This window comes from Chelonoidis abingdonii, chromosome 8, assembly GCF_003597395.2.
Source record: "Chelonoidis abingdonii isolate Lonesome George chromosome 8, CheloAbing_2.0, whole genome shotgun sequence".
NCBI lineage: Eukaryota > Metazoa > Chordata > Testudines > Testudinidae > Chelonoidis > Chelonoidis abingdonii.
The window spans coordinates 57,761,401-57,776,542 of record NC_133776.1 but is presented as its reverse complement, the minus strand read 5'-3'; the positions used below and the strand labels follow the sequence as shown (position 1 = coordinate 57,776,542).

The 15,142-nt window shown below is 48.9% G+C and overlaps 1 protein-coding gene across 1 annotated transcript in view; it reads left to right on the top strand.

Moving 5' to 3' along the window:
* Nucleotides 1-15,142, top strand: part of CROCC2 (ciliary rootlet coiled-coil, rootletin family member 2) — a 139,631-nt gene that overhangs the window by 19,412 nt on the left and 105,077 nt on the right. The window contains exon 4 of the mRNA XM_075068652.1: nt 13,806-13,979. Coding sequence (XP_074924753.1) covers nt 13,806-13,979 — 174 coding nt within the window. The remainder of the gene's footprint in view (nt 1-13,805; nt 13,980-15,142) is intronic.

The window sequence follows — 15,142 nt, the reverse complement described above, 5'->3', positions numbered from 1 at the left end:
GAGATTCCAGAAGCCTGGGAAAAGCGGCAAATATAGTGCCCATCTATAAAAAGGAAAATAAAAACAACCCAGGAAACTACAGACCAGTTAGTTTAACCTCTGTGCCAGCGGAAGATAATGGAGCAAGTAATTAAAGAAATCATCTGCAAACACTTGGAAGTGGTAAGGTGACAGGGAATAGGCCAGCATGGATTGTAAAGAACAAATCTTCAACCAATCTGTGCTTTCTTTTGATAGGATAACGAGCCTTTGTGATAAGTAGAACGTGTGGATATGGTAACTAGACTTTGTAGGCATTTGATATGGTCTCCATGAATATTCTTATTAGATAAACTTAGGCAAATACAATGATGTGGCTACTCTAATGTGGGTTGCATTACTGGCTTGGATAACGTATCAGAGAGTGGTTATTAATGGCTTCCCAATCCTGCTGGAAAGGTATAACAAGTTGGGCCGTTCACAGGGGTCTGTTTTGGGGACCGGCTCTGTTCAATATCTTCATGCAATGACTTAGATGTTGGCATAGAAGTATGCTTATTAGTTTACCGCGTACCAAACTGGGAGGGATTCAACAGCTTTTTTGGAGGACAGGGTCAAATTCAATGATTCTGGACAATTTGAAGAGAAATGGTCTGAAGTTAAACCGAGATGACGTTCAATAAGACAAATGCAAAGTTGCTCCACTTTCGGAAGGAACAATCAGTTTTCACCCATACAGACTGGGAAGGGACTGATCTAGCAAGGAGTATTGGCAGAAAAGATCTATGGCGTCATAGTGAGGACCACAAGCAAATATGAGTCAACAGTGTTGATGCTGTTGCAAAAAAAAAAGCAAACGTGATTTGGGCCCGATGCATTAACAGATGTGTTGTAAAAAGGAATGAGAAGTCATTTTCTTCCGCTCTACTCTGCGCTGGTTAGGCCTCACTGGCGTATGTGTTCCAGTTCTGGGCACTGCATTTTCAGAAGAGGGTGAGAAATTGGAGACGGGATCCAGAGAAGAGCACAAGAATGATTTAAGGTCTTCGAGAACATGGACCTGGATGAAGGAGGTGAAAGAACTGGGTTTTATTTTAGTTGGGAAGAGAAGATGGAGAGGGACGTGGATCAGGCAGTTTTCAGGTATCTAAATTGGTGTCATCAGGAGGAGGGAGAAAACTTGTTTACCTTAAGCTCTTATGATAGAACAAGAAGCAATGGGCTTAAACTGCAGCAAGGGATGTTTAGTTAGGACATTAGGAAAAATTCCTAACTGTTCAGGTAGGTTAAACAGTGGAATAAATTGCCTAGGGAGGTTGTGGAATCTCCATCTCTGGAGATATTTAAGAGTAGGTGAGATAAATGTCTATCAAGGATGGTCTAGACAGTATTTGGTCCTACCATGAGGGCAGGGGACTGGACTCGATGACCTCTCGAGGTCCCTTCCAGTCCTAGAGTCTATGAATCTATCTGGTGTTCCCAAATCAAGGAGGGGAGTGTGGGGGTAAGAAATGGAAAGGAAGAGCAGCTTTGTTGGAAAGCATCTAGTCATGTTCCACAGCAGCAAAGGCCTCTCTCTCTCTCTCTCCCTCCCCCCCACATCACAAAGGGGAGAGTTTTGGGGACTTCCGGGAACCACATAGTGATGTGCAAAGGTTGGGGATTGCTGCTTCCAAGCATGGCCCACTGATGTCTCAGGCATGCCGAAGCGGGAGGGACAATAGCTGTTGGCCACCCTCTGGTTCCTGAAGGTCCAGCTGGCCCTGTGCAGAGCTATCCTGCCCCTCCCCAGGAGGAGATGCTCTGTGCTGTGCTCCCTGCTCTCAGTGTGCTGTGACATTCTTCACTAGACAAAGGTTCCCACCAAGAAGAGCAGAAATAATTGTAACGCCAAATAATTCCTATTACTTTCCTCCACAAACCTGGTGTGTTAGACATAGAGCTGCTGGCCTGGTCTCAAGACGTCCCCTCTGAACAGCTACTCAGACAGACCCCTGACCTTCTCCATTGTGCTAGGCTCTGCTGGTGGCCCTCTATGGAGATGGAGCTGGTGGGGATGTTGCCAAGGGACAGAAGGTGTCAGGAAGGGAGGTGCTGGAGACCTTTTTTCTATTCATTCTTTGGGTCACAGCTCCTTGGCTGCTGCTGCAGAGCTACTAGTCTTACGTGCAGATTACCTTACACTGGGACGTGGCCAGCACACTCCGATTGGGCTCTTCAGAGGAGCCTATGGGAGAGAAGCATCCAAGCCCGCTATTCTAGCCTCTGTATCTGTCTGCCTCCCTGGAGCATTCATGGTCCAGCTGTCCTGCAAGGCATTTGATACGGTCTCGCATGATATTCTTATCGATAAACTAGGCAAATACAATTTAGATGGGGCTACTATAAGGTGGGTGCATAACTGGCTGAATAACCATACTCAGAGAGTAGTTATTAATGGTTCCCAATCCTGCTGGAAAGTTATAACAAGTGGGGGGTCTGTTTGGGACCACAGCTCGTTCAATAATTCAACAATGACTTAGATATTGGCATAGAAAGTAGTTTATTAAGTTAGCAGATAATACCAAACTGGGAAGAATGCAACTGCTTTGGAGGACTGGGTCATAATTCAAAATGATCTGGACAAATTGGAGAAATGGTCTGAGGTAAACAGGATGAAGTTTAACAAAGAAAAAATGCAAAGTGCTCCACTTAGAAGGAAAAATCAATTTCACACATACAAAATGGAAGAGACTGTCTAAGAAGGGTACGGCAGAAGGGATCTAGAGATTATAGTGGACCACAAGCTAAATATGAGTCAACAGTGTGATGCTGTTGCAAAACAAGCAAACGTGATTCTGGATGCATTAACAGATGTGTTGTAAACAAGACATGAGAAGTCATTCTTCCGCTCCACTCCGCACTGGTTAGGCCTCAACTGGAGTATTGTGTCAGTTCTGGGCACCGCATTTCAAGAAAGATGTGGAGAAATTGGAGAGGGTCCGAAGAAGAGCAACAAGAATGATTAAAGGTCTTGAGAACATGACCTATGAAGGAAGGCTGAAAGAACTGGGTTTATTTAATTTGGAAAAGAGAAGACTGGAGGGGACGTGATAGCAGTTTTCAGGTATCTAAAAGGGTGTCATCAGGAGGAGGGAGAAAACTTGTTCACCTTAGCCTCCAAGGATAGAACATGAAGCAATGGGCTTAAACTGCAGCAAGGGAGGTTCAGGTTGGACTTAGGAAAAGTTCCTAACTGTCAGGGTAGTTAAACATTGGAATAAATTGCCTAGGGAGGCTGTGAATCTCCATCTCTGGAGATATTTAAGAGTAGGTGAGATAACATGTCTATCAAGGGATGGTCTAGACAGTATTTGATCCTGCCATGAGGGCAGGGGACTGGACTCGATGACCTCTCAAGGTTCTTTCCAGTCCTAAAATCTATAAGGGGCAGAGTCTTTCCTACAGGAACTCAGTATTATTGAATTGATAGGCAATCACTAACAGCTCAGGGAAAGCCCAGGCCTCCCGAAGGGACAAGCTTGTACTTGAGGCTCTGGACAAGGAGTCAGCAGACTTGAGTTCAATTTCCAGCTCTGCCATGGACTCCCTGTTTGACCTTTGGCAAATCGCATTATCTCTCTGGGCCTCAGCTCCCCACTGGTACAATGGGAATGAGACTCCTTCTTTCTGTCTTGTCTGTTGAGACTGACAGATGTGTAGGGCAGAGACTCTCTTCCCATGTGTACGCACAGTGGGGATGGATCTCAGCTGGACTGATAATACACATACTCAATAATAATTCAGCAGTACTGTCATGGTTCTGGGACTAGCTGCACCTCTGTCCCCTTTCTGCTGTCTCTGAGGGCATCACCTCAGGTGTTTGGCTTCTTACCCTTACCTGTCTAGGGTGTGATCTCATGATTCTCCCACTCTGAGACCAGGAGGCAGCTGCACCACCTTGTGAGTAGGACCAGTGGCTTATCCCACTGCAGGACCAAGTGGGACTTGGGCACTTGTATTACCATAGTCTTCTCACAACAAAGTGTGTGATTTAGCAGCAGGAGCAAAGCACTGAATAGCAACGAGCCTACATGCACCTTTAGTTTCATCTAGCCTTGTGCTTCACTCCAAGCTCAATTGGCTTCCCTCTTCAATCACAGGACCAGAACAGAACCAGCTCACCTTCTCCTAGCAGAGCCCAGATCCATCTGTGTGTCAGTCTGTCTCCCTCCAAGGACATGCTTGTTAAGAAATCCTCCACACACACACACACACCTGTCCGGGCTCAGTTACAGTGTTGCTTAATAGTTCTTTGTTTTGTACCTAGAGTGGACAATAATTCCCTAAACTGAAAATAAGACACTGGGAGTAGATATAGATCCTTCTGCCTCCTATTTTATCTCTTATCCATCCTCCTATCCATCCTTCTCCCTCCTATTTTATCTCATCCCCTCCTCTCTGTCCTTCTCTCTGACCCACTCTGCTCCTATTTCCCTCCTACCCTGCCCTATCCTCACCTCTCTGCATTGAGAGAATATGAGCCTCCTGCTGTCACCACTCACCCGAGCCCCACCATGTGGGCAGTCCTTAATTTTTGCTGGGGCTTGCCAGGGCTGAGCCCCAGCACCTCTAGGCTTGGCAGTTCATAGCTCTGGCACCTCTGGGTTCCTGGTCAGCAGCTGCCGCTCTCCAGCTGCCCAGCTCTGAAAAGGCAGTGCCACTCCCAGCAGCAACATAGAAGTAAGGGTGTCAATACCATGCCCCCCTCTTACTTCTGCACTGCTGTATTGCCACTCTTACTTCTGCCCTGCTGCTGGCAGCAGCGCTGCCACCACAAGACATCAGTTGCAAGAGCAAATGGGACAAATGCCTAGTTTCCCTCAAAAAATTGTGATGTCCAGGACAGAGGTTAAACCATCCCAGCCAAAACAGGACATATGGTCTCCCTATTCATATCCCAGGTGTGAAGTTTCCTGATGCCTGAAGCAAAGCACCCAGCAGGCCCGATCTAGGAGAATGCCCCCTGGCAGGAGGGGAGACATTGGGCAGTTAGACTCATTCAGTACCTCTGGGTTGTCATCACTGGCCTGAGGGCTGTGTCCCTTATAGGTGAGGCTGATGAAACTGTCTGATCCCTTGTGTTAGTTTAGCACAGAAGTCAAGCACATATTCCCTGTCACTCCTTAGCACTGAGGTGTATTAGCCAACCCATGTGAAGACCTATGCCTCCATCAGGAGAGGCATTCCACCTCTGGGTGGAGAATCATTGGCAGAGTAGTGTGTGGGAGCAGCTAGCAGAGTGCTTGCCTGCATTATGCCTGTCTCCAGCTAGTGTGATCAGCCCCTTGTTTTCATTAGCACTGCACATAAATCTTTAAGCAAGAATTTTAGAATGATGATTTATCACAGGCCCAATTCTCCTGCCCCAGCTCTGCCAATAGCCCTACTAACTCACCGTGTTCTCCATGAATCTCAAGGAGTCAGGAGTGTCAAGCTGTCCTGCAGCAACTTAAGACCACGAGTGCCAGCCTCAAGAACCAGGGCACGAACCCCAAATTGGTGCTGAGTTCTGTGCTTAAATTTCACCAACCAATTATCATGTATAAACTCCTCAGGCACTATAGCAGCCTTAACATAGAGTGACAGACAGTTCTCTTGGGCACTCCAATCTGTCTAGCCACCCAGGTGGTATAAGGTCCCTTATACCCAGGATCAGAGCAATAAGGATAAGAGGGAAGGTGCTCGCATTGATTGGTAACTGGTTAAAATGTAGGAAACAAAGGGTAGGAATAAATGGTCAGTTTTCAGAATGGAGAGAAGTAAATAGTGATTCCCCCAGGGGTGTGTTCTGGGACCAGTCCTATTCAACATATTCATAAATGATCTGGAAAAAGGGGTAAACAGCGAGGATGCAAATTTGCAAAACTGCTCAAGATAGTTCAGTCCCAGGCAAACTGTGAAGAGCTACAAAAGGATCTCTCAAAACTGGGTGACTGGGCAACAAAATGGCAGATGAAATTCAATGTTGATAAATGCAAAGTAAAACATCCACTCAGTGTGCAGCGGCAGTCAAAAAGCGAACAGAATGTTGGGAATCATTAGGAAAGAGATAGATATATAGACGCAATAAGATATTTTCTGTCTTATTAAATCCATGGTATGCCCACACCTTGAATACCATGTGCAGATGTGGTCGCCCCGTCTCAAAAAAGATATATTGGAATTGGAAAAGGTTCAGAAAAGGGCAACAAAAATGATTAGGGGTATGGAACAGCTTCCATATGAGGGGAGATTAATAAGACTGGGACTTTTCAGCTTGGAAAAGAGACAACAATGGTCTATGATTGAGGTCTATCAGATCATGTCTGGTGGGAGAAAATAAGTAAGGAAGTGTTATTTACTCCTCATAACACAAAAACTAGGGGTCACCAAATGAAATTAATTGGCAACAGGTTTAAAACAAATAAAAGGAAGTATTTCTTCACACAATGCACAATCAACCTGTGGAGCTCCTTGCCAGAGGATGATGTGAAGGCCAAGACTATAACTAGACTAAGACTAGGACTTTTCAGCTTGGAAAAGAGACAGCTAAGGGGAAATATGATTGAGGTCTATAAAATTATGACTGGTGTAGAGAAAGTAGATGAGGAAGTGTTGCTTACTACTTCTCATAGCACAAGAACTAGGGGTCACCCAATGAAATTAATAGGCAGCAGGTTTAAACAAATAAAAGGAAGTATTTCTTCACACAGTGCACAGTCAACCTGTGGAACTCCTTGCCAGCAGATGTTATGACAGCCAAGACCATAACTGGGTTCAAAAAAGAACTAGATAAGTTCATGGAGGATAGGTTCATCAATGGCTATTAGCCAGGATGGGTGAGGATAGTGTCCCTAGCCTCTGTTTGCCCAAAGCTGGGAATGAGCCACAGGGTGTGGATTAATTGATGATTACCTGTTTTGTTCATTCCCTCTGGGGCACCTGGCATTGGCCACTGTCAGAAGACAGGCTAGTGGACTAGATGGACCTTCGCTCTGACCCAGTATGGCCATTCTTATGTTCTAATATTCAGGTTACTCCCAGTCCCAAAGCACCAGTCACTTACCCTGGTCAATTGCACTTCAGATCTCACACCAAAGACAACACTTGTAGCCAGTCCTGTAATAAACTAAATACAGATTTATTAACTAGGAAAAGGAAATAGAGTTATTTACAAGGTTAAAGGAGGCACACATGCAAAGGAGTTCCAGTCTGAAGTTTCAAAAAGTAACAGACACTTCTATAATAACCAAGCTCTATATGTCGTTTAGGGCTGATCCACTTTGGATCTTTTGCTTATGCCGAGTAATTTTTGTCTCCCAGAGTCCAAGCAGCATAAAGATACAGTTCTTCCTTGTTAGGGGGATTTATTCCCTTACCCAAAGGTGATGCGGCAGGCATGCAGGGGCATGTCCCCCCCGCCCCCTAGATTTTTACAAGCGCTGAGCTGCCTTTGCAGGGCTTGTTATGCTCAGCCTGCTGGGGGGAAGGGAGGCTGTGTACTTCTCATGCTGCCCCCCTCCGGGCACATTTCCAGCTCACTTGGCTCCTCTCCCTGGCAGCTGCACCCAGACAGGGAGTGGAGAGAGAGAGCGGGACAGAGCTGCTTTTCCTGCAGGGTGAGGGTGGCCGCTCTGGGTTGCTGCCTCTGTGCAGCTGCCTGCAAGAGCCCAGCTGGGGAGGCGGCAGCAGCCAAAGTGGCAGGTAACCCTGGTGGGTAGAGCATGGCAGCCCTGGGCTGGGTGCAGGGGGTGAGGTCACTGGGGAAGGCACCGGGAGCAGGTTCCCTCTGCTCAGCTTCAATCGGGGCATTGCCCACACCCCTCCCCCTGCTGAGATGTCCCCGAGGGTACGGAGCTCCGAGGAGAAGCTTTGTTGCTGTGAGTCCCCTCCACCCAGGTCTGGGGCTGGCCCAGAGACATGTGCTCCCTGCTCCTGAGTCCCCAGCTCTCTAGGATCCAGCAGGATTGGATGCTCTGGCCCAGAGAGGTGGGGCTGAAAGGTTCTTGCACCCTGAGTCAACACGTGGAGTGGTCACATGCTCTTCCCCCCAAAACTTTCAATTGTGGCCCCCACTCTCAACAGTTACATGTAGCCTGTGCCCTTACTCACTTCTGCTTTGAGCTGCAAACTCAGCTGGTGGGAGGAATTCACTTGCAAGACTCATCTTCATGATTGGAGGGAGAGTAAAGAACAAAGTCTTTTGTCCTCTTTAATGCTCCACTCTAGTCTGTCTGATGTTCTCTGCCAGGACCTAACACCTTCTGTTGGAGACCAGCACTTTACACTCATTAGTGGCTCTCTCCTGTCTGGTGATTTACACAGTCACAGAGACTTACAGTGCAAACACTCAAATATTACCTTATAACACAGGATACAGATGCTAGAAGTGAAATGAATGCATGCAGTCATTCACTAGCAGTCCATGAAGTCTAAATACTAAACACATTCTTTTCATTCTAGCCCCTGTTTTAACCATACCAACACTCAGGTGAGCCAGACTGATTCCAGCTCGGTATTTGTCAGTGTCCAACTGAGACAGGAGGGCCTTGGCATGAGCTGGCACCTGGTCTGCCAGCATCACATATAAAGAGTCCAGTTCTCCATCCCAACTCTGCCAGAACCCCAGCTAACTCATGGTGTTCTATGTGAATATCAAGAAGTCGTGGGGCTTCTCCCAACATCCACCACCAACAGATCAAATCCAAATTCACAGCAGGCAAAAATACTTCATTCCCATTGCCTGATCTCTGTGTGCTAATACTATAAATATCTCCATCCATATGGGAGCCTGGTCCCTGGGGTGAGGCAGGAATCCTCCTGGCCTGCGGAGGGTAGTGTCATCAAAGGAGGGAGGATGTTTATAACAAAGTTCAGTGGATATAGAAGCCAAGAGAACCTTATAATTGGTTTACTGTGCCTTGTGAGTCAGACTCAGCACTGCAAAGTACACTGCATGCAGACGAGATCAGATCTGTACTGCACAGCTGGGGAAGACACTTACACTAATATTCAAGGGGACCTGCAGCAATATGAAAACAAATTTAAAGATGAGTGTGTGGCTATGTTCCACTAGACCAGGATTGTGTCCTTCTGCTCCTCCATCTGTTTGTCTAGCTGTAGCGACGTGTTGTTTCTTAGGCTATGTCTACACTAGAGACCTTACAATGGCACAGCTGTACCACTGGCATAATTAAATCACCCCCAACAAGCGGCGGTAGCTCTGTGGGCAGGAGAGTGTCTCCCACCAACATAGTGCTGTCCACACCAGTGCTTCTGTTGATGAAACTTAGGTCAGTCGGGGGGTATTTTTTCACACCCCTGAGCTACGTAAGTTTTACTGACAAAAGTGCTACCATAGACTTACCCTTAGACATACTTAACTTGTCAGCTTTTTGGGACAGAGTCCATCTTTTTGTTCCTTGCATGTAGAGCACCTTGCACTGGGGGCCCTGGGTGTTACAATAATAATAACAACAACAAACAACATATAAATCATCAGCTCCTCAGTGTCTGTACAGCACCATGTGCAAGGCACTAATAGGAGACTCTGCAAACACTGTCTGCACTACAGGGTTGGTTTGTGCAACCCCTAACTCTGTTCCCTTCCACCCGCACAAACCTGTCACCCATTATGTGGTGCTTTCAGCCCAGACTGGCCAGCCTGGCTGAATTATTTGTTAGAGTCCTGTCAGGGTTCCTTCCCCACTCTGAACCCCCTAAGCTTATTTTTACCAGCTTAGGTTAAAAACTTTCCCAAGGCACAAATTCCACCTTGCTTGAACAGTACGCTGCCACCACCAAGTGATTTAGACAAAGAATCAGGGAAAGGACCACTTGGAGTCCTATCCCCCCCAAAATATTCCCCCAATCCCTGCACCCCCCTTTCCTGGGGAAGGCTTGAGAATAATATCCTCACCAATTGGTACAGGTGAACACAGACCCAAACCCTTGGATCTTAAGAACAATCGGGTTCTTAAAAGAAGAATTGTAATTAAAGAAAAGGTAAAAGAATTACCTCTGTAAAATCAGGATGGTAAGTACTTTACAGAACAACAAAAGACTCAAAAACACAGAGGATCTCACCTCTAGGCAAAACCTTAAAGTTACAAAAACAGGGATAAACCTCCCTCTTAGCACAGGAAATATTCACAAGCTAAAACAAAAGGTAGCAACCTAGGTAGCAGTGACCATGAGATGGTTGAGTTCAGGATCCTGACAAAAGGATGAAGGGAAAGTAGCAAAATACAGACTCTGGACTTCAAAAAAGCAGACTTTGACTCCCTTAGGGAACTGATGGGTAGGATACCCGGGGGAGCTAATATGAGGGGGCAAGGAGTCCAGGAGAGCTGGCTGTATTTTAAAGAAGCCTTATTGAGGGTGCAGGAACAAACCATCCCAAAATAAAGAAAGAATAGCAAATATGGCAGGCGACCAGCTTGGCTTAACAGTGAAATCTTTAGTGAGCTTAAACAGGCTGGGGACCGACTGGCTAAGCAGCAGTTCTGCAGAAAAGCACCTGGGGATTACAATGGATGAGAAGCTAGATATGAGCCAGCAGTGTGCCCTTGCTGCCAAGAAGGCTAATGGCATATTGAGCTGCATTAGTAGGAGTATTGCCAGCAGATTGAGGGAAGTGATTAGTCCCATCTGTTAGGCATTGCTGAGGCCACACCTGGAGTATTGCATCTAGTTTTGGGACCCCCCACTGTAGAAAGGATGTGGACAAATTGGAGAGAGTCCAGTGAGGGCAACAAAAATGATCATTGGGCTGGGGCACATGACGTACGAGGAGAGGCTGAGGGAACTGGGCTTGTTTAATCTGCAGAAGAGAAGAGTGGGGGCGGCTTCAACTACCTGAAGGGGGGTTCCCACAGAGGATATAGCTTGGCGGTTCTCAGTGGTAGCAGATGACAGAACAAACCGTAATGATCTCAAGTTGTAGTGAGGGAGGTTTATGTTGGATATTAGGAAACACTATTTCACTAGGAGGGTGGTGAAGCACTGGAGTGGGTTACCTAGGGAGGTGGTGGAATCTCCATCCTTACAGCTTTTTATGGCCCGGCTGGAGAAAGCCCTGGCTGGGGTGATTTAGCTGGGGATTGGTCCTGCTTTGAGCAGGGGATTGGACTAGATGACCTCCTCAGGTGCCTTCCAACTCTGATAGTCTATGAATTCCCCCTGTGTGCCCAGTACGACAGACATGGGAAGCAATCATAGAGCCGCTCAGTTTATTGCAATAGTAACAACCATGGGCTGTGCCCCAGCAGTCCGAGCAACACCCACGGGAGCCAAGCACCGGTGAGGACCCAGTAACCAGAGTGTGGCTGCTCACACCTGCCCTATAGACTACTTGTGCCTCCCTATACTGGAGGGGAGGGGCAGTCTAAAGGGGAAGACATGTGACTGCCCCATGTGTCTCCTCTGCCTAGAGACCCCCACCCTGCACCCAGCACAGGGCCACCATGCTCTCCCCACCCCATTGTACCTGCGGGGGAGGGAAAGGGGAGCTCTATCCTTCTCCTCCTGTGTCCCCCAGCACATTTGGTCGCTCTCCCTGGCAGCCAGACCCAGGTGGGGAGCAGGCCCGGCTACCAGGGACCACCGCTGAGAAAGCCAGAAACATGCCGGGGAGCGGGGAAGGGGATTCCACTCACTAGTCCCCTGTCACTAGCAGGTGGGCCCAGGTGGTGGGGGGTGTCCCACCACCTCCCCAGCCAGGCTTTCTCAGGCAGCCACGCATGGAGCAGCGACTCAGAGCAGCCAGCTTGAGAAACGGCTGCTTCCGCCACCTCCACTCCCCACCTGAGACGGGGTTGAGCATGTCAGGGGCAGGCGCAGCAGGAGGACAGAGCCCATCTCCCTCCTCTCACCCCCCAGCAGGCCAATCTGGAGGGGCATTTGACCCCACATATTCCCCTACACTTCACCTCTGTAACATGGGTGCAGATGGCCTGGGCTAACTCTGCAGTGAAGCCACATCCTCTGGCACATGAAGTACCTTTATGCCTATGAGTGGTCCCACTGAATTTAGTGGGACTCTTCACATGTGCAAAGTGTCGTGGGAAAGTGTTTGCAAGCTCAGGGCCTTAATGTGTTGATGCCTCCATAGCAAAGCAGAAGGGGCTTTCAGCACTTAAGTGGTTCTAAATGGATTTTGTTACCTTTATAGGTTCCCCAGAGTCATGAATCACTGTATGAAATGCCCCAGCATACCACTATTACATACACATCATCATCAAACTCAGCTGTTGCATGAGGCTAGCTGATAGGGGAGGCTGAATGTTTCAGGAAATTACTGCAGGTTACTCCATGGTGCCTACCTGGAAAGTTTATAGTAGTAGCATTATGGTCAGCACCAAAGGGTCTTGCATAATGATGTATTTTTCTAAAAATCTCCTGCTCTGTGGTGGTAAAAAAAAAAAGAACCCAGCTCAGTTCCTGCCTCCCACAGGTCAGGCTGCACATGTTCCGCACATGGCTTATGCTTTCCTTACCCCTTGCAGGGCACCTTGAAATCTAAACCCCCCCAAGTCTGCTGTGTCTGAGTGTGAAACACTTTGCTAATAGCTCAGCAAGGAGTAGCCATGTTGTTCTGGCCACATGCAAGGGAAACATTCTGATGCCAGAGACTAGGCACGCAGGAAATTCCTGGTTGTTAATAGTGCTGCATGTATTCACGTGGGCAGATACACAGATTGGAATAGGGTGAGAGATCTGAGCTGGAGAGGTTTCCTGAGTTCTGAGCTCAACTCTGCCAGTGACTTGGTGAGTGGCCTTAGGCAAGTCCCTTAAGTTCACATGGCTCTGCCTGTGGAATGGAGATAGTGACATGAACCCATCTTGGAGCTCTACAGAGAGATGCACTATGGACAGGCTAAGAATTATTGTTATTTCTGGTATCATTTCATGGCTATTGCAGTCCTCTGAATTACAGCCCTGCCCATCTCTGGCTGAATTCCTGGCAACCATCGTTCCCTGGCAGGGCCAGCGCTTCCATTTAGGCGACCTAGGCGGTCGCCTAGGGTGCCAGGATTTGGGAGGGCGGCATTTTGCGGCCCTTGGCGGCAATTCGGCGGTGGGGGGGTCCTTCCGCGCTCCGGGTCTTTGGCGGCAATTCTGCGGTGGGTCCTTCACTCGCTCCGGGACCCACCGCCGAAGTGCCCCAAAGACTGGGAACGTGGAAGGACCCCCGCTAGGGCGCCAAAAACCCTGGCGCCGCTCCTGTTCCCTGGTCCTCAGCAAAGACCAACTGTAAAGAGGCTGTTCTCCAGCTCCCTGCAAGAGTGGGAGTTTAGGGGGTGCTAGTACTGGAATGGCTGGGAGAGGGGAGAGTTTGGCCTTCTCTCCTGCTGCAGAAGAGCAGGGAGTGGGGGGATGGTGTGCTAGACCCTTGCGGAGGGTTCAGCCAGAGAATTAAAGGAGCCAACACAGGTCGACCAGCCAGCTGCACCAGTGAATCCTACCCCCAGAGCTCTGCAGTAGGTAGAGAGGGGAACTGCAAGAGGAAGCCACCTGCTTTGCACCAGGGTGAGGAGACTATGCAGTGTCTGATGCTCAGGGGAGCTCCTTGAATCAAAAACCGAGACTGAGGATGGCTACCTGTGGTAGGGACCAGGCCTGCACCATGCGGGAGTGCACACAACTCTGGCTGTTTCCTTCCTATCCCTGCTGCCCCCTGGAGGGGTTTATTATTCGCGTGGCTCACACAGAGTGTCTACCCATGTGCCGCTGCCTCTCCTTCTGCTGTGGGGGCTGTCAAGGGCAGAGCAGAGCTCAGTTCTGGGGGGTTTCTGCTTTTCCAGCTGGAGAAGGCGCTGCGGGTGGAAGCAGCCCAGCGGGAAGGGGATGGTAGCCTGACCCTTATGGAGCTGAGGCAGCGGTTCGAGGATGATGAGAAGGCATACAAGTGCAAGCTGCTGGCCTATCAGGAGGGGCAGCAGCACCAGGCTCAGCTGGTCCAGAGGCTCCAGAACAAGGTAAGTACCTGAACCCCTGCCAGCCTCTCAGTGTGCAAGCTACAGGGTACCTAGGATGGGGCACAGAAAAAACTGACTGCCTAGTTTGCCCAGCCATTGCTTTGGGTATCTAGTCTGAATGGGGCAGCTGTGGTGCCACCCCAATTCACACCACCTGGGCGCTAGGCTCAGTCTGCTGAATGTCCAGGCTGTGACACAGGCACGTGTTGGGCAAGAAAGGAGCAGGAAGGGATATGCATCATACTCTTAATTTCTGTTAGTGTTATGAACAAGGCAGCCTTTCCTCTGGGCAACTTCCATCCCACTGCACCTCTGAGAAACCCCCCACCTTGCTGCACCTCTCGGTAACACCCCCATTGCACCTCTGGGCAAACCCCTCCACTGAACCACTGGGCAACCTTCCCCATCCTGGTGCACTTCTGGGTAATCTCTCCCACTCCCATTGCACCTCTGGGCAACCCACCCCACCCCCCTTTGCACCTCTGGGTAACCTTCCCCACTCCTGCTGCACCTCTGGATAACCCCTCCTGCTCCCATTGCACCTCTGGGCAACCTCCCCTCCACTGCACCCCTGGGTAACCCACTCCACCCCCCAATGCACCTCTGGGCAACTTCCCCGACCCCTGTTGCACCTCTGGATAACCCCTCTCATTGCACCTTTGGGCAACCACTCCCCAACTGCACCTCTGAGCAACCTTCCTCACTCCTGCTGCACCTCTGGCTGACCACCCCCCCACCTCCCCACTATACCTCTTGATAACCCCCCCACACACACACACACAAACACACACACACACTGCACCTCTGGGTAACCCCCTGCCCTGCTACAACTTTAGGAAGGGAATATGCATTTCTGAGACAGAGTTTGCTTGGCACTCTGCTGGGCCATGTGGGACTGGATTCTATGTCACATTAAGATGCCTCTTCTGTCTTCCAGGTGACAATTTCATATTGCGTTAAAGGCATGATCCAAAGTCCACTGAAGTCAGTGGAGTGACATTGACGTTAGTGGGCACTGAATCTGACCCTCTGTCATCAGTAAGCATCATGGATTGACAGAGTAGTAGGCTCATGGGTGATCATTTTACCCTGAGTGCCTGTAATGCTCCAAGTAATTCTCTTAATCCAGGCTTCTCTTGCCCTCTTTTCTCTCTCTCATCTTC